At 40.3% G+C, this 26,187-nt stretch overlaps 1 protein-coding gene across 1 annotated transcript in view; it reads left to right on the top strand.

Moving 5' to 3' along the window:
- Positions 1-26,187, top strand: part of LRRC8C (leucine rich repeat containing 8 VRAC subunit C) — a 90,904-nt gene that overhangs the window by 41,957 nt on the left and 22,760 nt on the right. Inside the window, exon 2 of the mRNA XM_004263004.3 lies at positions 15,248-15,389. Within this exon, the coding sequence (XP_004263052.1) occupies positions 15,252-15,389 (138 nt within the window). The 5' untranslated portion in view covers positions 15,248-15,251. The remainder of the gene's footprint in view (positions 1-15,247; positions 15,390-26,187) is intronic.

Genomic DNA, 26,187 nt, shown 5'->3' with positions numbered 1-26,187 from the left:
CCTTGTCCTCAATGAAATGAAAACAACAACCTCTTTAAATGCACCATTGGCACCAGAAACAATAATCAATCACATGTACAAAGAAGAGCAGTTACAATTCATGCTTTTATAGGAATTTGTTTCAGGCACATTCTCCTAGTAGAGTACACAGGGGTGAGGCAGGCACTTTGTCTATTTTGTTCACTTCCATTCCACCAGCACCTAGCATGGTGCGTGGCATATCTTAAAATTTATATTTTTAATGTACATTTTAATATACATTTTAATACATATTTATTATAATGCTATAATTATTTATAGCAAGTGCATGAGTAAATGAATTATGCTTGTGAGAGAGAAAAATCAGCTACTGATAATAGTACATAACAAATTTTTGGTGGTGGTGGGATGAATTGGGAGATTGGGATTGACATCTATACACTAATATGTATAAAATAGATAACTAATAAGAACCTGCCGTATAAAAAATTAAATTAATTTTTTAAAAAAAGCTTATGACTATGTTAAAGATAACTGTGGAAACTAGTATGTAAAGCAGCAGCCTTGAGATGTGTGACCTGAAGCACGGTGACTAAAGGGGCTTTCTTTAAATATGGGAAGGGTATAATGAGAAAGAGATATTCTATCTTTACTGATTAAAAGGTAAGTAAAATTGCCAGGTAGGCATAATTTTTGTTCCCCACCTGTCTCAGAAAAACAGGTTAAGTTCATTTTGAATACTTCTCAAATAATGTGCTTGGGCCATTAATTTAACACACGGCATAGCGGAAATATTCAAGGAGATGATAGTACAGAAGTATCCACTGGGTTGCAAGTTCAACTTGCCTCATGATTCCTTCTGACTCTAAAGTTCTCATTTATGGGACTATAAGAGCACTATAGCTTAAGAATCATTTAAATGTATTAATAATAGTTTATTTTTCATTTTATTTTCAAAGAGGGACATGAAAAGAGAAATTCTATTTAAACCATTTGTTTCCTAGTATATTTTAGATTCTGTACATTCAGATCAGCATGATGTAGTTAACTAGGAGCTGTATAGTAAGAGGTAAGATTTGACCAGAAGTCAAGGCTCACCGCTAGCTGTGTTCCTTGGGTAAGTCACATAATCTCTCTTGGTTCAGGTTGTTCACTCATAAAATGAGAGTTATGAGTGGATGACTTCTGAAAGTGCCTTTCGGGTTCCGAACTGTTATAACCCATTTATGAGTTTCTTTAAATTAAGTATATGTCTATAGACCCATATAATTATGGTCTTCTCTAGTGGATTTTTCTAAAAAAAATTTTGTCACATATACCACAACTACAGAGTAAAACACAATCCAGAGTCACACTCTCCTAAGAAAGAAAGATATTTTTATAAAATTAGAAACTTCGGCTTTTGTCCTGTTTTTTATTTCCATCTTTGGCGCTGCTAGAGGAAACGTAATTTGTTTTATAATTGATGTTTGGAGCATGTTCTGATGACTTTATTTTGATTGGTACCACTGAGAAGGACCCATAAATAAATCATGGTATTTCTGTGCCCTTCCTCTTTTACACTGCTTTTCTGCACTGGCCTTGGCTCTGCCAATGTCCCGGCCCTGCACTGTGGGATCTTCCTCCCATGACATTACTCAGACACACGCTTTGCTTTCATAATCATTATTTCCAAAATGAAAGGCAATTGCACCCCCTATCTTTATTAAAATTACTAGTTATTCACTGATTTATTCAGCAAATATTGAGTGCCTACTATATGCCAAGCATTATTTTCTAGGTACAGGGACACGTCAAAATACAAAATAGAATTGAAAAGAAAGTTCCTGTCCTCAAGAAACTTTCATTCTTTTAGGGGAGACAGACAATAAGGAATATAAGTATTTTTTGACAGATGGGATGTGGGATGTAAGAGACAAAGAAGACTCACGGATAACTCCAGAAACGTTGGTCTGAGCACCTGGAAAGATGGAGTTGCCATCAAGGGGGAAAAGTTGCAAGAGCAACAGGGCTTTGCCAGGGATGGGAGAGGTGGAGATAAGGGAATGGAACTGGAGTTAGTGTGGCACGTAGTGAGTTTCATGTGCCTGCTGGATGTCCAGATGGAGATACCGAGTAGGCAGTTGGGTCTGCCATTTAAAGCACTATGCTCACAGGGGAGTGAGTTAGGGGAGAGAAGTGCATCGAAGCCTAAGCGTTGGGCACACCAAAGTCAGAGGTCAGGGGGAAGATGAGGTAACAGACAAGTAGTTAAAGAAGGAACAGCATGGAAAACAGGAGGAAAACCTAAGGGCTGTGACATCCTGAAAGCCAAGTAGAGAATGGTCACTTTATGCCAAATGCTGAAGATAGAGCAGGTAAGGTGAGGGCTGAGAATTGACCATTAGATTTAGCCACGTAGATGAATAATATATGTGGGTTTCTTTCCTGTAGAATTCACACTTGATGCTCAGGAATTACTGAATTTTTAAAATTCATTTTTGTAAGGGGACACTCACTATGTTACTGATATGATTACTATTATCACTTGGAATTGGCCCTTGTTTCCTTGAGTGGTATATGATTGTACTGTCTAAAGGTGATGCCATTCTCCATCTGCCAGAAAAATGTGGAACAAAGCACTGTTAGCCATATATACCCACCTGATAGCCGTTGGAAAACAGTGTTAGCAATCAAATTTTAATCAAAGTAGAATATGTTTGGTATTCTTAAAGTCATGGGTTAACAAATAGAGTAGAATTTGTTCTGTAATTAATTCTGGAGAAGATATTAAACTTCTCCTGAGAGGGAGGAAGACAGATTGTTTCAGGAAGAACCAGATAAATGAAAGAAATAAAAAACTCTGAGTTTGCAACTAACTTTACCAATATTCTTTACCAAAGGATTATATTATGTGATATTTTTGAGAGGTAAAATTTTATAGACAATGAAGCCATTAAAATGACTTTTGGTAATAAGTATTTTTAATAAAAGTAATGCAAATAGATTTCTGCAAAAGGATACAGAGGCAAATATATAACATAATATAAAAGTTTATATATTTTTAATTAGGATACCAGAATTTCTTTTTTAAAAATTTTTAAAAAAATTTTTATTGGAGTATAGTTGCTTTACAATGTTGTCTTAGTTTCTACTGTTCAGCAAAGTGAATCAGCTATACGTATACATATATCCCCTCTTTTTTGGATTTCCTTCGCATTTAGGTCACCACAGAGTGTTGAGTTCCCTGTGGTATACAGTAGGTTCTCATTAGTTTTCAATTTTATACAGAGTATCAATAGTGTATATATGTCAATCCCAATCTACCAATTCATCCTAGCCCCCCCTCACCTTGGTATAGGATACCAGAATCTCTTGATTGAATGTGAAATGCCATGTTTCCAAAGACATTATTAGGTAAGCTAAAATCTTACATAATGCTTGGAAATTAGAGCTGGAAGAAATATAAAGATAACCATTTATATTTCTAAAATAGAAAAAAAATTAAATATATGTATAATTATCCTAATTGATCTTTAGGGGAAAAAACTATAAACTCAGCAGTTTATTCAGAAGTGGCTTCTTCAGCTTGAAATGGTCACAAATCGTGTGGAAACTGCAATGATAGTGAAAGAGAAATTGTGTCATCGCTGTAATACACAACTTTAAGAGATGCTGAAATTTGTGAAAGAACACAAAATTGTTTTTCAATTAAGCAAGCACGAGGTTCATCTACCCTCTGTTTAGTTTTGGCGTTTTTAAGTCAACTTCTCCTTTACTTCCTCCTTTTTTTTTTGCATCAAAAATAATTCCAAGGATTAAATCTGCGCTGGATATTGGCTTTGAGCCTTGTGATATGTAAAAACAATAAAGTCTATGTGTATGTGTATTATACATCTGTGTGTGTATTATACGTATGTCTGCATACATTTATATGTATTATATATGTACCTACATATAAGGGCATGTACATACACGAGCACATACACACACTTACCCAAAAGAGGTTAAGTACATTGAGTAGAGTTATAATGCTGAAAGTCTGTTTCATCTTGACTGTTTGTTTCTCTGACAGTCCGTCTTAACTAGGCTGTACCAGTATTAGGAAGCAGTAGATAATACTTAAGTTTCTTAGATTCCTCAGTTTGTCCTTATTTTCCATATTAAGAGAATGATGCCAATGAAACAACTCAGCCAAGGACTCGGAGAATCTCATGATTAAGTGCCCAGGCCTTTGCTTTTTCAAGGTGAGCCATAGATAAAGGAAGGAACAGTGAGCCTCTACCTCAGTGGTTCTCAAAGTGTGACTCATGGAACACCAGTCACCTAAACATTTTTAGGGGGTCCACAAGATCAAAACTAATTTTTAATGCTAAGATATTTTTTTGCCTTTTTCACTGATGGTACAAAAACAATGGTGGGTAAGTCATCTTAGCGTGAATCAAAATAGAGGCACCAAATTCTACTGTACAGTATTCTTCATTGGCACACTTTTACAACTTAAAGGAAGAAAAAAGCCAATTTCATCTAATGTCCTCATTGAATCAGTAAAAATTATTATTTTAATAGCTCTCGACCTTTGACTACGTATTGTAATAATATACAGTGTGATGAAAGGGAAGAATACATAAAGCACTTCTGCTGAATTCAAAGTACAGTGGGTGTCTCAAGGGAAATCCTTATTGGAGTTGAAAGTTGAATTAGCCACTTTATCATAACATACCATTTTTAATTGAATAAAACAACTGATTATTCAGACTTGACTATGTGGAAGATACTTTCTCAAAATGATTGAAGCGAACTTGACATCTCAAGGCAAACAACTGATAATATTTGCTGCCACAAATAAAATTCAAACTTTCAAGTGAGGAATAGAATTTTGGAAAATTTGTGTCCACCACCATGAGTTGGATAGCCTCCAATTACTTAAAAAATTTTCTGATGAAAGCAGTAGTGATATTAATGAATGTGATTTTTAGGTATGATTTGTAACATTTGGAAGATCTCCATAACTAAGTGATCCAGTATTTTCCAGATGACCAACACATGTTTTTACCAAATCATGTACAGATAAAAGATCCATTCAAAGTGAAAGATAGACGAATGAGTTTTTTTTTTTTAACATCCTTATTGGAGTATCATTGCTTTACAATGTTCTGTTAGCTTCTGCTGTATAACAGTGAATCAGCCATATGTATACATATATCCCCATATCCCCTCCCTCTTGCATCTCCCTCCCACTCTCCCTATCCCACCCCTCTAGGTGGTCACAAAGCACCGAACTGATCTCTTTGTGCTATGCAGCTGCTTCCCACTAGCTATTTGTTTTACATTTGGTAGTGTATATATGTCAATGCTACTCTCTCACTTCGTCCCAGCTTACCCTTCCCTCTCCCCATGTCCTCAAGTCCATTTTCTAGGTCTCCGTCTTTATTACTGTCCTGCCCCTAGGTTCATGAGAACCTTTTTTTTAGATTCCATATATAGGTGTTAGCATATGGTATTTGTTTTTCTGACTTACTTCACCCTGTATGACAGACTCTAGGTCCTTCCACCTCACTGCAAATAGTTCAATTTCGGTTTTTTTTTATGGCTAAGTAATATTCCATAGTATATATGTGACCCATCTTCTTTATCCATTCATCTGTCGATGGACACTTAGGTTGCTTCCATATCCTGGCTACTGTAAATAGAGCTGCAATGAACATTGTGGTACATGATTCCTTTTGAATTATGGTTTTCTCAGGGTATATACCCAGGAGTGGGATTGCTGGGTCGTATGGTAGTTCTATTTTTAGTTTTTTAAGGAACCTCCATACTGTTCTCCATAGTGGCTGTATCAATTAACATTCCCACCAACAGTGCCAGAGGGTTCCCTTTTCTCCACACCCTCTCCAGCATTTATTGTTTGTAGACTTTTTTTTTTTTTTGCAGTACGCGGGCCTCTCACTGTTGTGGGCTCTCCCGTTGCAGAGCACAGGCTCCGGACGCACAGGCTCAGCGGCCATGGCTCACGGGCCTAGCCGCTCCGCGGCATGTGGGATCTTCCCCGACCGGGGCACGAACCCATGTCCCCTGCATCGGGAGGCAGACTCTCAACCACTGCGCCACCAGGGAAGCCCCCTGTTTGTAGATTTTTTGATGATGGCCATACTGATTGGTGTGAGGTGATACCTCATTGTAGTTTTGATTTGCATTTCTCTAATGATTAGTGATGTTGAACATCCTTTCTTATGTTTGTTGGCAATCTGTATATCTTCTTTGGAGAAATGTCTATTTAGGTCTTCTGCCCATTTTTGGATTGGGTTATTTGTTTTTTTGATATTGAGCTGCATGAGCTGCTTGTATATTTTGGAGATTAATCCTTTGGCAGTTGCTTCATTTGCAAATATTTTCTCCCATTCTGAAGGTTGTCTTTCCATCTTGTTTATGGTTTCCTTTGCTGTGCAAAGGCTTTTAAGTTTCATTAGGTCCCATTTGTTTATTTTTGTTGTTATTTCCATTACTCTAGGAGGTGGGTAAAAGGGATTTTGCTCTGATTTATGTAATAAAGTGTTCTGCCTATGTTTTCCTCTAAGACTTTGATAGTGTCTGGCCTTACATTTAGGTCTTTATCCATTTTGAGTTTATTTTTGTATACTATGTTAGGGAGTGTTCTAATTTCATTCTTTCACAGGTAGCTGTCCAATTTTCCCAGCACCACTTATTGAAGAGGCTGTCTTTTCTCCATTGTATATTCTTGCATCGTTTATCAAAGATACGGTGACCATATGTGTGTGGGTTTATCTGGGCTTTCTATCCTGTTCCATTGATCTATATTTCAGTTTTTGTGCCAGTACCATACTGTGTTGATTACTGTAGCTTTGTAGTATAGTCTGAAGTCTGGGAGCCTGATTCCTCCAGCTCCGTTTTTCTTTCTTAAGATTGCTTTGGCTATTCGGGGTCTTTTGTGTTTCCATAAAAATTGTGCAATTTTTTGTTCTAGTTCTGTGAAGAATGCCATTGGTAGTTTGATAGAGATTGCATTGAATATGTAGATTGTTTTGTGTAGTATAATCATTTTCACAATGTTGATTCTTCCAATCCAAGAACATGTTTGTGTCGTTTCTAATTTCTTCATCACTGTCTTATAGTTTTCTGTGTACGGGTAGTTTGTCTCCTTAGGTAGGTTTATTCCTAGGTATTTTATTCTTTTTGTTGCAGTGGTAAATGGGAGTGTTTCCTTAATTTCTCTTTCAAATTTTTCATCATTAGTGTATAGGAATGCAAGACATTTCTGTGCATTAATTTAGTATGCTGCTACTTTACCAAATACATCGATTAGCTCTAGTAGTTTTCTGGTAGCATCTTTACCATTCTCTATGTATAGTATCATGTCATCTGCAAACAATGACAATTTTACTTCTTCTTTTCTGATTTGGATTCCTTTTATTTCTCTTTCTCCTTTGATTGCTGTGGCTAAAACTTCCAGAAATATGTTGAATAACAGCAGTGAGAGTGGGCAACCTTGTCTTTTCCTTGATCTTAGAAATGGTTTTTTTCCCCATTGAGAACGATGTTGGCTGTGGGTTTCTCATATATAGTCTTTATTATGTTGAGGTAAGTTCCCTCTATGCCTACTTTCTGGAGGGTTTTTATCATAAATGGGTGTTGAAATTTGTCGAAAGCTTTTTCTGCATCTATTCAGATTATCATATGGTTTCTATCCTTCAATTTGTTAATATGGTGTATCACATTGATTGACTTGCATATCTTGAAGAAACCTTGCATTCCTGGGATAAACCTCACTTGATCATGGTGTAGGATCCTTTTAATGTGCTGTTGGATTCTGTTTTCTAGTACTTTGTTGAGGATTTTTACATCTATGTTCATCAGTGATATTGGCCTGTAATTTTCTTTTTTTGTGACATCTTAGTCTGGTTTTGATATCAGGGTGATCGTGGCCTTGTAGAATGAGTTTGGGAATGTTCCTCCCTCTGCTATATTTTGCATGAGTTTGAGAAAGATAGGTGTTAGCTCCTCTCTAAATGTTTGATAGAATTCGCCTGTGAATCTGTCTGCTCCTGGGCTTTTGTTTGTTGGAAGATTTTTAATCACACTTTCAACTTCAGTGCTTGTGATTTGTCTGTTTATATTTTCTATATCTTCTTGGTTCAGTCTTGGAAGGTTTTGATTTTCTAAGAATTTATCCATTTCTTCCACGTTGTCCATTTTATTGGCATATAGTTGCTTATAGTAATATCTCATGATCCTTTGTATTTCTGCAGTGTCAGTTTTTACTTCTCCTTTTTCATTTCTAATTCTGTTGATTTGAGTTTTCTCGCTTTTATTTCTTGGTAAGTCTGGCTAATGGTTTATCAATTTTGTTTAACTTCTCAAAGAACCAGCTTTTAGTTTTACTGATCTTTGCTATTGCTTCCTTCATTTCTGTTTCATTTATTTCTGATCTGATCTTTATGATTTCTTTCCTTCTGCTAACTTCGGGTTTTTTTTGTTCTTCTTTCTCTGATTGCTTTAGGTGTAAGGTTAGGTTGTTGATTTGAGATGTTTCTTGTTTCTTGAGGTAGGATTGTTTTGCTCTAAACTTCCCTCTTAGAACTGCTTTTGCTGCATCCCATAGGTTTTGAGTCATCGTGTTTTCATTGTTATTGTTTCGAGGTATTTTTTTATTTCCTCTTTAATTTCTTCAGTGATCTCTTGGTTATTTAGTAGCATATTGTTTAGCCTCCATGTGTTTGTATTTTTTACAGTTTTTTCCTGTAATTGATATCTAGTCTCACAGCGTTGTGGTCAGAAAAGATACTTGATACGATTTCAATTTTCTTAAATTTACCAAGGCTTGATTTGTGACTCAGGATATGATCTATCCTGGAGAATGTTCCATGAGCACTTCAGAAAAATGTGTATTCTGTTGTTTTTGGATGGAATGTCCTATAAATATCAATTAGCTCCATCTTGTTTAATGTATCATTTAAAGCTTGTGTTTCCTTATTTATTTCCATTTTGGATGATCTGTCCATTGGTGAAAGTGGGGTGTTAAAGTCCCCTATTATGATTGTGTTACTGTCGATTTCCCCTTTTATGGCTGTTAGCATTTGCCTTATGTATTGTGGTGCTCCTATGTTGGGTGCATAAATATTTACCATTGTTCTATCTTCTTCTGGATTGATCCCTTGATCATTATGTAGTGTCCTTCTTTGTCTCTTGTAATAGTCTTTATCTTATAGTCTATTTTGTCTGATACGAGAATTGCTACTCCAGCTTTCTTCTGATTTCCATTTGCATGGAATATCTTTCTCCATCCCATCACTTTCAGTCTGTATGTGTCCCTAGGTCTGAAGTGGGTCTCTTGTAGACAGCATATATACGGGTCTTGTTTTTGTATCCATTCAGCCAGTCTGTGTCATGTGGTTGCAGCATTTAATCCATTTACATTTAAGTAATTATCAATTTGTATGTTCCTATTACCATTTTCTTAATTGTTTTGAGTTTGTTTTTGTATGTCTCTTCCTTCTCTTGTGTTTCCTGCTTAGAGAAGTTCCTTTAGCATTTGTTGTAAAGCTGGTTTGGTGGTGCTGAATTCTCTTAGCTTTTGCTTGTCTGTAAAGGTTTTAATTTCTCCATCGAATCTGAATGAGATCCTTGCTGGGTAGAGTAATCTTGGTTGTATGTTTTTCCCTTTCATCACTTTAAATATGTCCTGCCACTCCCTTCTAGCTTGCAGAGTTTCTGCTGAAAGATCAGCTGTTAACCTTATGGGGTTTCCCCTGTATGTTATTTGTTGCTTTTCCCTTGCTGCTTTTAATATTTTTTCTTTTATTTAATTTTTGATAGTTTGATTAATATGTGTCTTGTTATGTTTCTCTTTGTGTTTATCCTGTATGGGACTCTTTGCCCTTCTTGGGCTTGATTGACTATTTCCTTTCCCATGTTAGGGAAGTTTTCAACCATAATCTCTTCAAATATTTTCTCAGACCCTTTCTTTTTCTCTTCTTCTTCTGGGACCCCTATAATTTGAATGTTGGTGCATTTAATGTTGTCCCAGAGTTCTGAGACTGTTCTCAATTCTTTTCATTCTTTTTTCTTTATTCTGCTCTGCAATAGTTATTTCCATTATTTTATCTTCCAGGTCACTTATCCATTCTTCTGCCTCAGTTATTCTGGTATTGATCCCATCTAGAGTATTTTTAATTTCATTTATTGTGTTGTTCATTGTTGCTTGTTTCCTCTTTAGCTCTTCTAGGTCCTTGTTGAATGTTTCTTGCATTTTGTCTATTCTATTTCCAAGAATTTGGATCATCTTTACTACCATTATTCTGAATTCTTTTTCAGGTAAACTGCCTATTGCCTCTTCATTTGTTTGGTCTGGTGGGTTTTTACCTTGCTCCTTCGTCTGCTGCATATTTCTCTGTTTTCTCATTTCGTTTAATTTCCTGTGTTTGGGGTCTCCTTTTCGCAGGCTGCAGGTTCCTAGTTTCCGTTGTTTTTGGTGTCTGCCCCCCAGTGGCTGAGGTTGGTTCAGTGGCTTGTGTAGGCTTCCTGGTAGAGGGGACTGGTGCCTCTGTTCTGGTGGGTAGGGCTGGATCTTGTCTTTCTTGTGGGCAGGGCCGCATCCGGTGGTGTGTTTCGGGGTGTCTGTGAACTGAGTATGGCTTTAGGCAGCCTCTCTGCTAATGGGCAGGGTTGTGCTCCTGTCTTGCTAGTTGATTGGCGTGGGGCGTCCAGCACTGGAGCTTGCTGGCAGTTGGGTGGAGCTTGGTCTTACCATTGAGATGGAGATCTGTGCGAGAGCTCTCGCTGATTTATATTACGTGGCGCTGGGAGGTCACTGGTGGTCCAATGTCATTAACTCAGCTCTCCCACCTCAGAGGCTCAGGCCTGACACCAGGTCAGAGCACCAAGACCCTGTCAGCCACACGGCTCAGAAAAAAGGGAGAAAAAAAGAATGAAAAAGAGAATAATAATAGATGAAAAAATTATTTAAATAAATAAAAAAAAGAAGAGAACAACCAAACCAATAAACAAATCCACCAATGATAACAAGTGCTAAAATCTATACTGAGATAAACATAAAAATTAGAAACAAATAAGTCGCAGACAGCAAACCCCAAGTCTACAGTTGCTCCCAAAGTCCACCTCCTCAATTTGGGATGATTCGTTGTCTATTCAGGTATTCCACAGATGCAGGGTACATGAAGCTGATTGTGGAGATTTAATCCGCTGCTTCTGAGGCTGCTGGGAGAGATTTCCCTTTCTCTTCTTTTTCCGCACAGCTCCTGGGGCTCAGCTTTGGATTTGGCCACGCCTCTGCGTGTAGGTCGCCTGAGGGCGTCTGTTCTTCGCTCAGACAGGACGGAGTTAAAGGAGCCGCTGATTCGGGGGCTCTGGCTCACTCAAGCCGGGGGGAGGGAGGGGTACGGATTGCGGGGCGGGCCTGCGGCGGCAGAGGCCACTGTGACGTTGCACCAGCCTGAGGCGCGCCGTGCGTTCTCCCGGGGAAGTTGTCCCTGGATCACGGGACCCTGCAGTGGCGGGCTGCACAGGCTCCCAGGAGGGGAGGTGTGGATAGTGACCTGTGCTCGCACACAGGCTTCTTGGTGGCGGCAGCAGCGGCCTTAGCATCTCATGCCCGTCTGTGGGGTCCCGGCTGCTAGCCGCGGCTCGCACCCGTTTCTGTTGCGCCTTCAAGTGGCGCTTTTAATCCCCTCTCCTCGCGAACCCGGAAACAATGGTCTCTTGCCTCTTCTGTAAGTCCAGACTTTCTCCCGGACTCCCTCCCTGCTAGCTGTAGCGCACTAGCCCCCTGCAGGCTGTGTTTACGCTGCCAACCCCAGCCCTCTCCCTGCGCTCCAACCGAAGCCCGAGCCTCAGCTCCCAGCCCCGCCCACCCCGGCGGGTGAGCAGACAAGCCTCTCAGGCTGGTGAGTGCCGGTCGGCACCGATCCTCTGTGCGGGAATCTCTTCGCTTTGCCCTCCGCACCCCTGTTGCTGTGCTCTCCTCCGTGGCTCCGAAGCTGTCCCCCTCCGCCACCCGCAGTCTCCGCCCGCGAAGGAGCTTCCTAGTGTGTGGAAACCTTTCCTTCTTCACAGCTCCTTCCCACTGGTGCAGGTCCTGTCCCTATTTTTTGTCTCTGTTTTTCCTTTTTTCTTTTTCCGTACCCAGGTACTTGTGGAGTTTCTTGCCTTTTGGGAAGTCTGAGGTCTTCTGCCAGCGTTCAGTAGGTGTTCTATAGGAGTGGTTCCACATGTAGATGTATTTTTGATGTAGTTGTGGGGGGGAAGGTGATCTCCATGTCTTACTTCTCCACCATCTTGAAGGTCCTCCCTGACGAATGAGTTTTAACATCAAGGAGTTTGAAAAGTTCATTGATATAGTTTTCAGATTCCATATTGCAACTAACCAGGTTAGTTTGATATATTATCAAAAGTTAATATCCCCAATTATATAAAAAGTCTGTTAAGAAAGTCCTCCTTTTGCTAACTGCACATATATTTGATTCATAAATTTCAATCAAAACAACATATCTCGGGCTTCCCTGGTGACGCAGTGGTTGAGAGTCCACCTGCTGATACAGAGGACACGGGTTCGTGCCTCGGTCCGGGAAGATCCCACATGCCGCGGAGCGGCTGGGCCCGTGAGCCATGGCCGCTGAGCCTGCGCGTCTGGATCCTGTGCTGCACAACGGGAGAAGCCACAACAGTGAGAGGCCCGCGTACAGCAAAAAAAAAAAAAAAAAAATCTCAGCAGATTGAATAAGCAGATATGAGAATCCAGCTATATTCTATTAAGCCAGCTTTTAAAGAGATTTACAAAAATATAAAACAATGCTATTATTCTCATTAATTGTTTTTGTGTTGGAGAATATAGTTATTTTTTGTAATAACAATTTATGTTAACTTGTAATGGTTTTGTTATTTTTAAGTGAGTTAATATATATTTTTGAAATTTCTTGGTTTTAATTTCTCATGTGGCCAGTATTGATAGGTATCACCCACCTAAAAAGTGCTCTTTGAGGTCCTCCTCACTACATTTTAGAACATGAAAGGATCCTGAGGTCAAAAAGTTTGAGAACGCAGCTCTCAATAAAATACACATTGGTATATTTTATTCCTGAAATTGTTCCTTGCTTCAAAGAACAAGCCCAATTCCCTCCAAGATGTACAGGAAGTTATCATGAAGGAGACAATAACTAAATCTATCAAAGGATGTAGACTACAGCACAGGCACCATACTTGTTAGTGCTGTCACTGTAGCTGGCTAGGGTCCCCCCCCAATCTGATTGAGTGAGCATTGCTCCACGAACAAGCATCCGAATTCACCCATCAATTTAACAGACAGTTGTTCAGGGCCTCTTGTTTTCCAGGCACTGTGGTAAGTGGTAGAGGTGCAAAATAGAACAAGACAGTAGCTTTTAGGCAGAATGTGGAAGTTAAGATGAGTTCGTGCCTGTCTGTGACCGCCACTGGATAGCTGTGACGAGAAAACATTTGGGGCCATGAGATTATAATGATCCATTGAGAAGAAAAAGGTCGTGAAAGGTCAGGAAAATCAAACTTTGGACTAGTCTGAAATGCTAATAACACTAGGAATAAGTGAAGTTTTTCATTTAGCTTGGGTGGCTTGCCTGCAACATATGTTTTGAGAACACACATATGCATAACATATAGGTTTTCCCCCTTCAAGAAACTTCCAGCCCAGTGGTGGTAACAAAGTAGAGTTAAGAAAGTTGTGTTTTGGGACTTTTCATGGTGGTCCAGTGGGTAGGACTCCGCACTCCCAATGCAGGGGACCCTGGTTCCATCCCTGGTTGGAGAACTAGATCCTGCGTGCATGCTGCAACTAAGAGTTTGCGTGCCACAACTAAGAAGTCCTCATGCCACAACAACGAAAAGCCCGAGTGCCACAACTAAGACCTGGCGCAGCCAAAAATAAATAAACATTAAAAAAAAAAAGAAGAAAAGGAAAGTTGTGTTTCAATAAAATGAGGCAATCATATCAAATGCTGCAAAGATGTCGAGTAGGTAGGTCATAGGTGAAAGCAGCATGAAGCGGTTGAATTTTCAACGTCATGTTAAGGAAGACTGCTTAAGAAAAAGTCAGATAAAGCAGTGAGATGGAATGGAACACATTATAATAGTTTCCAAAGATAAACAGCAGTGAACTCAAAGAAGAGGCTCTGGTTTTCTTTAGGCTGTTTATTGTACAGCCTTTAATTCACTATTAGGGAAGAGAAGATCCAGGAAACAAAAAGGCTTGGAAGAATGAGCACCAAATGTAGCTTTTCCCTGCCTTTAATCAGACTAAATAACAAGGGCAGGTGGAAAGAGCAAGATTATTGGATCCAAAGATGGCAAAAGGGAGAGAAACTGTCTTTTTGGCCCTCACTGGCCACCCTTATTCCTTGCCATGAGATAAGGAAAGAATATTCCTTCTCCCTGTAGCTGGATGGTTACCTTCAAGTCTTAGATCATAATACAGGCAGTGGGACTGAGCGATAAGAAAGGACAACACAGGCTAAGAAAAGGATGTGTCTCTTTTCCCCTTTTCCCAGAGCCTCAGTGCACCTTATTCATTTATCCTCTGTCATTTAGATAGAGTTGGTGTTTCCAGAGAAAACTGTCAGAGGATAAGTTTGAGGTTCACAGTGAAATTTAGGAAATAGAGAAAAAAATCAAGTCAAAAGCACAGGAACCAAAAAAAGAGGGAGGGCAAAAAAAAAAATTGAAGTTCTCCCCAACACCTCCTCCCCACAATGAGATTGTCCCTTTTACAAGAAGAGGACCAGTGGCAAAGTCGTTTGCCTTCCCCAGGGAGCAAGCAAAAGGCTTCACAAATAGGGCTTAGTAAATAATTAATACAAACCAATGCTGAGGATACACTTAAAAAAATAGTTTGAAGCAAAAACCCAAGATGATAAGATAAATAGCAGAAACATTTTAAAGGATGGGCTCTGCTCTTTCTGCCATCTTTGTGCTCCGTTTAGGGGAAGGGAGACCAGGAAATAACGGGTGGCTCTGGTCATGCTCTCTCTGGTCCATGTGGAGCTAAAGGGCACCCACTGGTTAGACAAGAGTTAGCAAAGGTACTTGATTTTTCGACATGGGGCTCCTTATCCTCAATTGGTGGATTTCTCAATAGCTTGTTCAAACTCTGAGGTGCTGTGACAGCTCCTGGACTGATTCCGACCACTGAATCCGACGAGTTGAAGCAGAATTTCAAATGCTGTTAACAATGCAGTATGTTGTGCATAAGGATAAATTAATTCACCAGTAATCTCTCTTTTCTCAGAAACATGATTCCGGTGACAGAGTTCCGGCAGTTCTCTGAGCAGCAGCCTGCCTTCCGGGTTCTGAAGCCATGGTGGGATGTATTTACCGATTACTTGTCCGTGGCCATGCTGATGATCGGTGTGTTCGGATGCACTTTGCAGGTAGGTCCCTAGACTCATGTCAAAACAGAGCCAGGGGCTTCCCTGGTGGCGCAGTGGTTGAGAGTCCGCCTGCCGATGCAGGGGACGCGAGTTCGTGCCCCGGTCCGGGAAGATCCCACATGCCGCGGATTGGCTGGGCCCGTGAACCATGGCCGCTGAGCCTGCGTGTCCGGAGCCTGTGCTCCGCAACGGGAGAGGCCACAACAGTGAGAGGCCCGCGTACCGAAAAAAAAAAAAAAAAAAAAAACAGAGCCAGAGCAAGTCTCTAAGCCGTTGAAACCTCTTTAAAAAGAGTGTGTGATTTTTAACCATGTATGTATTAGTTGCTCTTCTGTACTTATGCATGGTGTTTGTAATCATGGCAGGGAGCCTGAAGCCTGATTTCCCAAACTTTCCTAATTAGATAAATACGGTACTTGTAAGATTTAACAGAGCTCAAAGAGCAGTTGACTATAGTCAAGTAATATTTGATGTCACAAACATCAAAGGGAGCCCTTTATCTTTCAAAGTTGGTTTTATACCCACAGCAAAATATAGAATATAGCAAAATATATTATGTATAGCCAGAGTGCCATTTATATTGTTAAAATGGAATGTTTTTCTTTATCTCTTATATTTACCCCTGATAAGATTTTCTGGGAGGACTGACATTTTGATGAGATATTATCTTACCCAATGCTTAGTTCTGAGTTAAATTGTACCTGAATCATAAATTGTTCTATATAGATACTGTATATTCATATATTGAATCCAGATTTTTTGCAAACCTATGTATCAGGCACCATACTTTGAGGACATATATACCTGTAAGCAGTTCATTTCTAGGGGGAAACTAAATAAACAAACAACAGAAAAGGTTATACTGTGCTAGAGTTGTTTTTTTTTTTTTTTCTGAAAAGCTCTATGCAAGTCCAAAGGAGAGGAACAAGAGAAATGGTATATTAAAACTTGAGAACCAGTCAGGAAAAGGGAGCTGGGGATGAAGAAAGTGCCAGGAAGAGGAAGGAAAGCTCCAAGTCATGGTTATGAGAAAGGACATGACGTCTCTAGGAAACAGTCATTAGGATTGACACCCTTTGGGTGTCATCAGCATGAGAGTTGAAGCCATGCCCGGGAATGGAGTCACCCCAGGAGAATGTGGTTGGTGAGATGATGTCAGGAATAACAGTAAAGAGTGAATGAATGAAAAGGAGACTCCTCTGGAGAAGGCTGAGTAGGGGCAGCCATAAGGATGGGGGGAAACCAAGAGAGAGGAGGGGCTCAGGTGTGGTCAGTGATGGCAGGTGGTTCAACTAACTCACGGGCTAAGGGGAGAAAAGCAGTAAATAGGGCATTAGAAATCTTAGTGTCACTGGTTGGAAAAGTGAATTGGAGTTAAAGGCTTATGGAACTTTCAAGTAGATCATCTGAGAGGAAGGAGAGCCAGGAGAGAGGGAAATAGCTAGAAGTGGTGCAGAGGAGAAATAAAGACCTTTTTAATGTTGATTTTAATAATAGTTAACATCTAGTGCTTCCTACGTGTCAGGCACTCTTCTGAACACTTTACACATGTTTTAAATCATTTCATCCTCATGCCAACCCTAGGATATACTATTATCATCCCCGTTTATAGATGCAAAACTAAGGCACAGAGAGATTAGAGAAACTTCCAAGGTGAGTAGCAAAACCCTTACTGAAGTCCAAGCAGTTTGGCCCCAAAGTCCCTATCCTTAATCCCTAACACCATGCTGCTTTTTATTTGTGGGCTGAAAATATCTTGCCCTCCTCCCCCCACCAAACAAAAGGATGCCAATGAAAAACTAGAGTTTGAAAGAGAGAAAGGGCATTAATTCATTCATAAATAAAACAAATAGTTGTTGAAGAATCTACTGTGTGCCAGGCACTGTTCTAGGGGCCAAGCATTATCAGTGCCGGAGGAAAGAAATAAAAGACAAATACCCCAGCCTTAAAGAACTTAAATTCTGTGGGGGAAAAAACAAGCAAAATAAGCAAAATCAGTTGGTAAATTATATATGTTAGAAGGTAATAAGGACAATGAAAAAGAAAATAAAGCATACGAGGATGGTAGGAGATCACAGCAGGTGAGATTAAGAGTTGTGGTTCTCAAATAGGGTGGCCTCACTGGGAGGTGACTTTTGAGGAGGGAACTGAAGTCGGTGCGGCAGCGGGCCTTGCAGATGTCACGGAAGCGGGCCTTGCAGATGTCCCAGGAGGAGCCATCCAGACAGAGGGAACAGAAAGAGTAAGAGACACGATGAACAAAGCAGTCACAGGACCCCTCCCCTTCTGCAGGAGAATTTGACATTTGGCTTTCTCAGCTTTCTAGCTCAGCTTCCCTGGGAGCCTGATAAAGGTAGAATGTTAACTGTGTTACTAGGCAACATTGCTTATGGCATAAATGGCTGCTGATTGGTCAACTGCATCTGGGCTGGGAGAATGATAAGCGCCTGGTAGGAAGCCATAGATGGGATTTCTGTGACTGTGGTGACACTTGTAACTGGGCATGTCCCTTGATATATGGAAGGTGTATCTACTGAGTTACAAGAGCTATTGGCTCCTTTGGAGCATAAGGCATCAAAGCCAGAGTAAATCCGGAATCTGCCTACAGTGGATCTCTTTTTCTTGCATCTGAGACGATCGTGGAGAAGCTTAGGGAGAGACTAGCTCCTGGGCAGCGGTGTGGACCACCACACAGGCAGTTGTGAAGATTCCCCCAAAGGGAGAGAGTCTGATGCTGCCTGGCTGACAAGCTGTGACTCCAATCCTGTTTCTTTCCAATGATTCTGTTACCAAATGAGGTTTATGATAATACTATAAGTTTGAATGTTGAGATGATCCTAGGAAGACCCCTGGTGATGTCGCAGGCCTGAAGCATGGGTATTCCTCGCATGTTGAGGGAAAAGCCAGGTGGCCAGTGGGCTACAGCAGAGTGAGGAGAAGAGTGGTAGAAGAATGAGGCCTGAGAGGTAACAGCTGCCGGATCATGTAGGGCCTGGAGGCCCCTGTAAAGGTTCTGTCCTTGCTCTGACAAGGGTGGGACATGTTTGGAGGGTTGGCATTATCTGACTTAGGTTTTGACAAGACCACTCTAGGTGTTGAGAATACAGTATGGGGGGGGGGGCAAGAGCTGAAGCAGGGAGATTACTGAGAAGGCTAGTGCAATAATCCAGGGAAGATATGAATCAGATGGCTTGGACCAGGACTGAAGCCGTGGTTCTGGATATATTTGGAAGGAAAAAACATTAAGACTTGCTAGAAGATTGAACTGAGCGTGAGTGATATGTATGAGAGAAAAAGAGAAATCAAGAATGACTCTTAAGATTTTGGGGCCTGAGCCACTTGGAAAAAGTTTGTTTTTGAGCCTGTTGAGTTTGAAATATGTTAGATATCCAAGTGGAGAAGTGAGCAGTTGGATATAAGACCCGGTAGTCCAGGGTAAGAGAAGAATGGTCAGGAGGAAGGATGTGATGGATCCAGGATCCAGGTGGGATTATCCTTGATTTGGGTGGAGGGTGTACCTTCCACAAGAATAGTAACGATGGCTACAGATGCATTTTATTGCAGGAGAGGAGAGGCACAGTAAGATGGGAGTGTGTGCCTTGTAGCTTCTGTGAAATAGTAAGTGACACATCTGCTGAGCGATTGTGAGGTAAGGGAGGTAGCAGGATGTGGCAACAAGGTAGGTAGTAGAGAAGGGCGAATTTTGGAGTGGTAAGTTTGGGAAATAGCAGAGGGAGGTGACATAGATCTGCAGGAGAACTCTATGTCTGTCTTTATTACTGTGCCACGCACAGCACCAGCACTGCCACAGGACTTGCTTATGAACAAGCACAGGAGTCGTTTCTCCTTTTTTTTTTTTTAATTTTTAATTTTATATTGGAGTATGTAGTCGTTTCTCTTGTTTACTTATTTCATAGCAGGATGAAATGCAGAAAAGAGAAACCACACAGAGTATCTATAAGAACTAGTAGCTAACTTGGAACAAAATAAATGACAATGGTAGTGTGGACCTATGGAAATGTCTATGATGAACATCATTTAGGGATGTGGCCACAGTGAGTTCAGAAGGGGATTCAAGAACAACTTAAGCATCTCTTCCTGAGCCCTGGTCAGAACCCTCTTCCTGGAGCACAGCCCCCGTCATGTCTCTCTGCTGCACAGAAGCATCCCACTTAGCACCCTGCCCAGCACGCTGAGTACCTGCTCCTCAGATGGGTGACCTAATCTGGACACTTCACACACAGGCCTGTTTTATCCTTACAGCCTTTAAGAAGAATATGGACGCCAGTTGGGTACAGGAAGTGTAGTCTGAGATGTCAGGATTCTAAAAAATGTGAAATACCCCAAAGGAAGATTCCATCAGAACATGAAGGTTACCAGGCTCAGAATTCATATGGGATGGACCATTTGTTCAACAAACATCCCTAAGCACCCGAGATATGTCAGGCATTATGTGGGGTGCTCGAAACACTGAAAGAGAAATACAGTACAGCCCCTGCCGTCAGACTGCTAATAGTCTACAGACTGTACAAATACAGAAGCAGTGCCATTTGGTGTGTAAGCGCTTTTATGGTGATAGATTTCAAGAGCATTAAATATGATGTCATCTCAGCTACTGGAAGTTAGGGACTTCAGGAGGTGAATTTGAGCTAATTCTCAAAGAATGAGTATACAACTCCAAAATATACATTTTTAAAAAAGAGGAATGGAAGAAAAAATCAGCATAAGCAATAGATTTAGTGTGATCATTTCACAAAGCCCTCATTATGGGTCCTCATGGCATTTTCGGGGGCATCCTGCACTGGGTGGGGCATTCCCACAGAATCCAGGATGCTAATAGCACTCGCATCGAGTGATACTGGTAAGGAACCTGTGCTACCTGTGTGTAGAATCCTTATGTACTTTATTTAGCTCCCAGAAGGACCCTTGGGGAGTAGGTTAGTCCCATCTTTCAGGTGAGAATTCTCGTCTGAAAGGTTACGTAATGCCCCCAAAGCCAAGAGGGATGCAGCGAGGGTTCAGATCTCAGGTCAGTTCTCCAGCATGTGGCTTTCACCCCTGTGCACCCTGCTGTGGGATATTATGGAATCATTACAGTTGCACAGATCCTGTGGCCAAATTTTGGCTCATAAAACAGGATTTTAAGTATAAAAACAAGTGCAAAATGACTAAAATAGAAAGTTATAAAAAGAATTGATTTTCTGAATTACAGCTTAGATTCTCTAAAAGATTATTCACTATACACCTGCTATTAAAAAAAAAAACTTCCAACCTATAGTGAACATTGAAGAGAAAAGAAATAAGATATAAATTACTGAAGAAAGTAAAACCACTCAGTATTCATATTACAAATGAAAGTAATGTTTCCAAGGGGGAGAATTTAATCTCTTATTTTAGCTCTCTTATGATAATCCTCTGAAATTGGTTTAATGACTGATAACTTCATAAACAAAAGGTTCTCTGTGAAGCTCAAAATCCTTTCCCATTTCAAAGGTGATCTTACAATAATCAAAATATGTTTTTATGCCTTGATTTTCCTTTTGTGAAATGAAAGTGCAGTCATTCTGATCTTACTTACAAAACAAGTTAACGCTTGGGGTTTGAAAACACGACAAAGCAAAATCTAAGTAGGGTTAGAAGAGCACTCTGGTGGTAAACTAGGAATCCAATCGTTTTGGACTATTTTCTAAATGGCTTCTTCCAATGGCAAACACTATTTCATTATCTCTTTATTCCTAAAAGATTGTGTGCCTATAGGTTTAACACTATGTAGCTTTAAAGATACTGGGGGAAGGAGGAAGTCATCGACTATCAATGGGATGTTGATTCTTTCTTGCCCTGATGTAAAATGATTAAAGTCAACACTTGTCTTACTCATCTGACAAATATTTATTCGTTTCTGAGCAAGTAGCTATTTTCAAGGCTGCCATGGGATAAGAGCATGCATAAAGAGCATTCCTTAGATTACATCAGAAAGAAACAAAGAAACAAATATAAACTCATTGTAAACCAGGAGAGTGTACGTATCCTATTTCTGTACAGTCACAGACCCTCAAGGACCCATAGCGTAAACACCCAATCTTGTGCTATAAATAAACAACATTATTCAACTACTCAAAACACTCAATAAAATAGACGAAATCCTGAAAGGTCAACACGTTGCTTCCTGGAAAAATAAGATTGCTTTAGATCTCTGCTCCGTGACTCCAGGTTATCTTATGATGACCAAATCCACAACAGCCCATCGTCAGGCCATTACCAAATATAGAGTTAACAGTTAGAAACCAGAAGCAGGAACTGGAAGACAAGCCCCCTGAAAACCCTAGGGGACTGCTCTGTGACTGCTACACAGGAAAGACATTTCCTGCTTTCTGAATTGGGTGGGGAGGGGGGGCAAGCCAAGGGAATGATTTCAATGACTTGAAACCACCTACCAAAAAAAAAATTCCTTGTGGACTAAGCCAGTCACCAGGAGCAAACTGGCTGGCACCAGCAGGATCACACTGGACAAGAGTTGGTGCATCTGAGCTGCTTGGTTGGAGTTAATCCCCACTTTTATTTTTGGTACATACTCAACTGCTTCTCTGATTTAGAACCATCAGCATCAACGCCATGGCACATGGCCTTCAGCCGATAATGCTCACAGGCAGTTCACTGGAAAGCACAGGTGGTAAAAATTATAGACCGCAGAGGGATTTCAGAGTAGTTCATTTTGATAATGTACCCTGAATCCTTGCTTCTATAATACCTCTCTCCCCCAGTCCTCTGTCCCATACTAACCGGGATCTCTAGTAGATCTTTTTCTTTAGCCATATCTGAATTTACAGATGGAGACTCAGAAATTCGTAATTAGATTAGCCTATTGTTTAAGGTGAAATTCAGAATGCTAATGAAACAGCAGATAGCACCAATGGGTAGGCTCAAAATGAAGACCTCGTCTACGATATGTTTTATAAAGTTTCTGTGTACCCACGACATGTCAATATTCTACTTCAGTCTTTGGAGAATATGAAACAAAAATCATTTGATGGTGAACATAATTTTAAAGAAAACCTTTCGCATCTCTGTAGGGATGGCGGTAGATGCTGTGAGAGAAACACTACTTCAGAATCCCTGTTACATCTAGTAACAAAAATATGCCTCAGTTAGGACTTCCTTGTTATGGTGGTTTATTCAAACTAATACTTTTTTCTTCCCTAGAACTTTATTTCTTGTCATCTATCACCTTGACAACTTAATGTGCAGTGAATTCCTGGCCACAAGAATAATATATGAGTGCCTTTCACCTCACTTGCTTGGGTTTAACACAGGGCATGAATCTAAATGCTTTTCTTAGATCATCGGATGCCGTCCAATGCCAGTCAGTGAATGGGGAACATTTCCTTTTATTTCACTGTTATGGATTGTTATGACCATGTTGCCATTGATTGTTTAATAATACATCTTTTCCCTCCAATAATAAAGCACTGACAGAGTACTGGATTTTTTTCCTATGTGAAGCAAATGAGATTTACTGTATATTTAGTCTCTGTTGTGGATCCTGTACCAAAATCCATGTTTAAAAATCTCTATTAAGTGGGTTTATCATGATATGGAGGGAGATAATCTTGTATTTCTAATCAGGACCCCTGATTTGGAGACCCTCCCCGATCCTCTCATCCTATCAGGCGAACAGATCCACTTGGATTCTTCTGTCCTCGCCTGGTTCCTCTCCACGGCCCTTCTTTCCCATTTCACTGAGAACACTGACCACATCTGGATCCTCCCAGCCATACAGTGACCCTGTGCTAAGGATTAGGCCAACACTGGTTCTACATTTTAATTACAAGGCTAGTAAGTTTCTAGGTTATATCTGGAGTCTTCTATTTAATATAAATAATGAGTGCTGCTCCTTTGTCCCCTATACTACTGTTTTCTTGTAAAATCCTGCATTTTTATTATTTTATAATTCCTATTGTTTTGGGACATCTGGCCTTCATATAGTTTTTCTTTAAATCTAGTGTTATTGTTTTGTGTCTAATTTTTAAACTATGAAATAAAACACTCCCTACTAGAAAGATACATACCCACTAAAAGATTTAACAAAAAATAAGATACCACTCAGAATGGCAACAAAAACTATCAGATACCTAGGAATTAAGCTAATCAAGAATACACAAAGACTTCCCTGGTGGCACAGTGGTTAAGAATCCCCCTGCCAATGCAGGGGACACGGGTTCGAGCCCTGGTCTGAGAAGATCCCACATGCCGTGGAGCAACTAAGCCTGTGTGCCACAGCTACTGAGCCTGAGCTCTAGAGCCCACGGGCCACAGCTACTGAGCCTGCGCACCCCAACTACTGAAGCCCACGCACCTAGAGCCCACTCTCCGCAACAAGAGAAACCACCGCAGTGAGAAGCCCGCGCACACAACGAAGAGTAGCCCCCGCTCACCGCAAGTAGAGAAAGCCCGTGCACAGCAACAAAGACCCAACGCAGCCAAAAATAAATAAATAAATAAGTTTATAAAGTAAAAAAAAAAAAAAGAATACACAAGAACTTAAAAACTTTTAAATGCCTAGTCAATGACATATAAGACAATTTGAATAAATGGAAAGACATTGTATGTCTTTGGATGGCACAAACTTGATATTACAAAGATGTTCAGTCCTCACAAATTAGTTTATAAATTCAAAGCAATATTAAGAAAAGTCTAGTTAGATTTTTTTTTAAGAAAAAGCAACTTGGTGAACATATACCAAAATTTATTTGAAGAGTGCTCACTTATGGTGGTGAAGAGGAATAGAATGGTGTAAGGTGATAAAAGGAAAGAAAAGAAACAGAGAGGAGGAAGAGGAGATGAAGGAGATGGGGAGGGAGGGGCTTTGCAGGACCTGATAACATACTGTACCTTGAGAAATATGGAGAGTTCAGCCCTCTGCCCCGAGGGTCCCCAATCCCACCGCACACACAACAAAACACTTTGACTATATGAACTAATTTCTTCAGAAGCTCCATCTAATTCTCATCCCTTTTCCTGTTGTAAATTTATAAATCTCTGTGCAAATATTCTATTTCACAAGCAGGAAATTTCCTAACTCTAGATTTCACAAGTGGGTAAATTGTTAGCTCTAAGATTTAGCATCCCTCTGTTTCAAAAACAAACCTCTAGTTGGAAGAATTACCTCTAATTGTTAGGGATAGAAACTTTATAAGGCCAGGCCTCGTCTGTAGGGTTCATTCCCACATCCCCAGAATGAAAGACAATAGCAGTCCTGTGGGTCATGTGTAAGTGCTCACCAGAGTTCATTCTGTGGAATGAAGGGATGAGTGAGTGAGGAAAAGTGGATGAGACATTTTTGGCATGTGCTAATGTACAGTGAGCATTTAACGGCTGTGGAAAGGGACTGAGACCTTTGAATTACAAAGATACTGTGCTAATTTCTGGGTATTTTACACCATAACTTAAGAGATTGTGACCAGCATAAAAGAGAGACCAGAAACCCTTATATGAGACCTGGCTGAAGGTATATATAGCCTAAAGTTGAGAAGATTGATGGGACTATGAGAACAGACAGGAGATGCTCAGAGAGCCGCCATGTGGAAAGTGTAGATGTTTTAAACTGATTCCACGTGTCCTAGAACACCAAATAGAACCAACAGCAGAAGTTTTAGGAAAGAAGATTTTCGCTCAATACAAACTCAACTTTCAAAAAGTTAACAACTTTCTGAAAATGTCATGTTAGGTAGTGAGATTCCTATTATTGCAGATGCCCATTGTAGAGAGTGAATAGCCTGGTGGAGGGGAGGCTACAAGGAGAATCCCTGTGTCCTCAGAGAGAACCATGTGCATTTGTCTTTAACATATAATAAATAGTTCCAGGCAATGGGGTTAGGCAGTGATAAAAATGACAAGGCCCTGCCAAAAAAATAAAGATACATTTAAAATATAATGTCAGATGTAAGTGCTTTGTAAGGAAAAAGCAGTGTAAGGAGAGAGAGGGACAGGGGTCCTACTTTAAGTAGGGTTGTCCTCTCTGAAAAAGTCACATTGGAGCAGAACTAAAGGAACTGAGAGAGGGAGGTATGTGGGTATCTGGGAGAAGAACATTCCAGGCAAAGGAATCACAAGAGGCCAGTGTGGCAGATATAGAGACAGCACGGGGGAGTGTAGCCCCTTGCAGTGTTTTCTTGCTAGGATCCACTGTGTAAGACTTGAAGTCAGTATTGACCTAAATTGAGCATTACTGCAAATGTCAGCCTTCTGAGATTTAAGCTTCAGACTTGCCAGAGTTAAGAAAAAGAATTTAATCCTGCGGTATCTGGAACCTGGGACCTTATGAACTACCAAAACAATTAGTATTACCTCTTTGTTGACACTTAACTAACCACAGTGTGTGGAAGCAAATGTTAAGAACATATCTCATGGCCCATTCAAGACTTCAGGTTGCTAAAAGGCAGGATCTGTGTGTGAGACATCTTTGTACCCACCTTTATGTCTTAGACCTAACGCTCAAGAAATGTGTGTTGAGTGAATGCATCAATGTGCTTCAGCAGCTCTAAGAATTCATTGACTCTTTTAATAATAAAAACAATTGTACAAACTGTCATTTAAAACTGGATCATAAACTGATGGAGGAAAGCTTTGTGTGGGATAATTAACGACAAGGTGATAAAAATCAGATCTCCCCTGCAAAAAGTAGAAAAAGCGGCCAGCAGCAAATGATCTCTCTTTAGTAGCATCAGAGATTAACCACAGCACTCTGCAGAGCTGGACAGGAATACTAGGAGCATCCTCTCTAGAATAATTAGCATAAACC

The sequence above is a fragment of the Orcinus orca genome, chromosome 1 (assembly GCF_937001465.1).
Source record: "Orcinus orca chromosome 1, mOrcOrc1.1, whole genome shotgun sequence".
Classification (NCBI taxonomy): Eukaryota; Metazoa; Chordata; class Mammalia; order Artiodactyla; family Delphinidae; genus Orcinus; species Orcinus orca.
The sequence above is the reverse complement of the archived record's forward strand: the minus strand, read 5'-3'. Positions and strand labels throughout refer to the sequence as shown.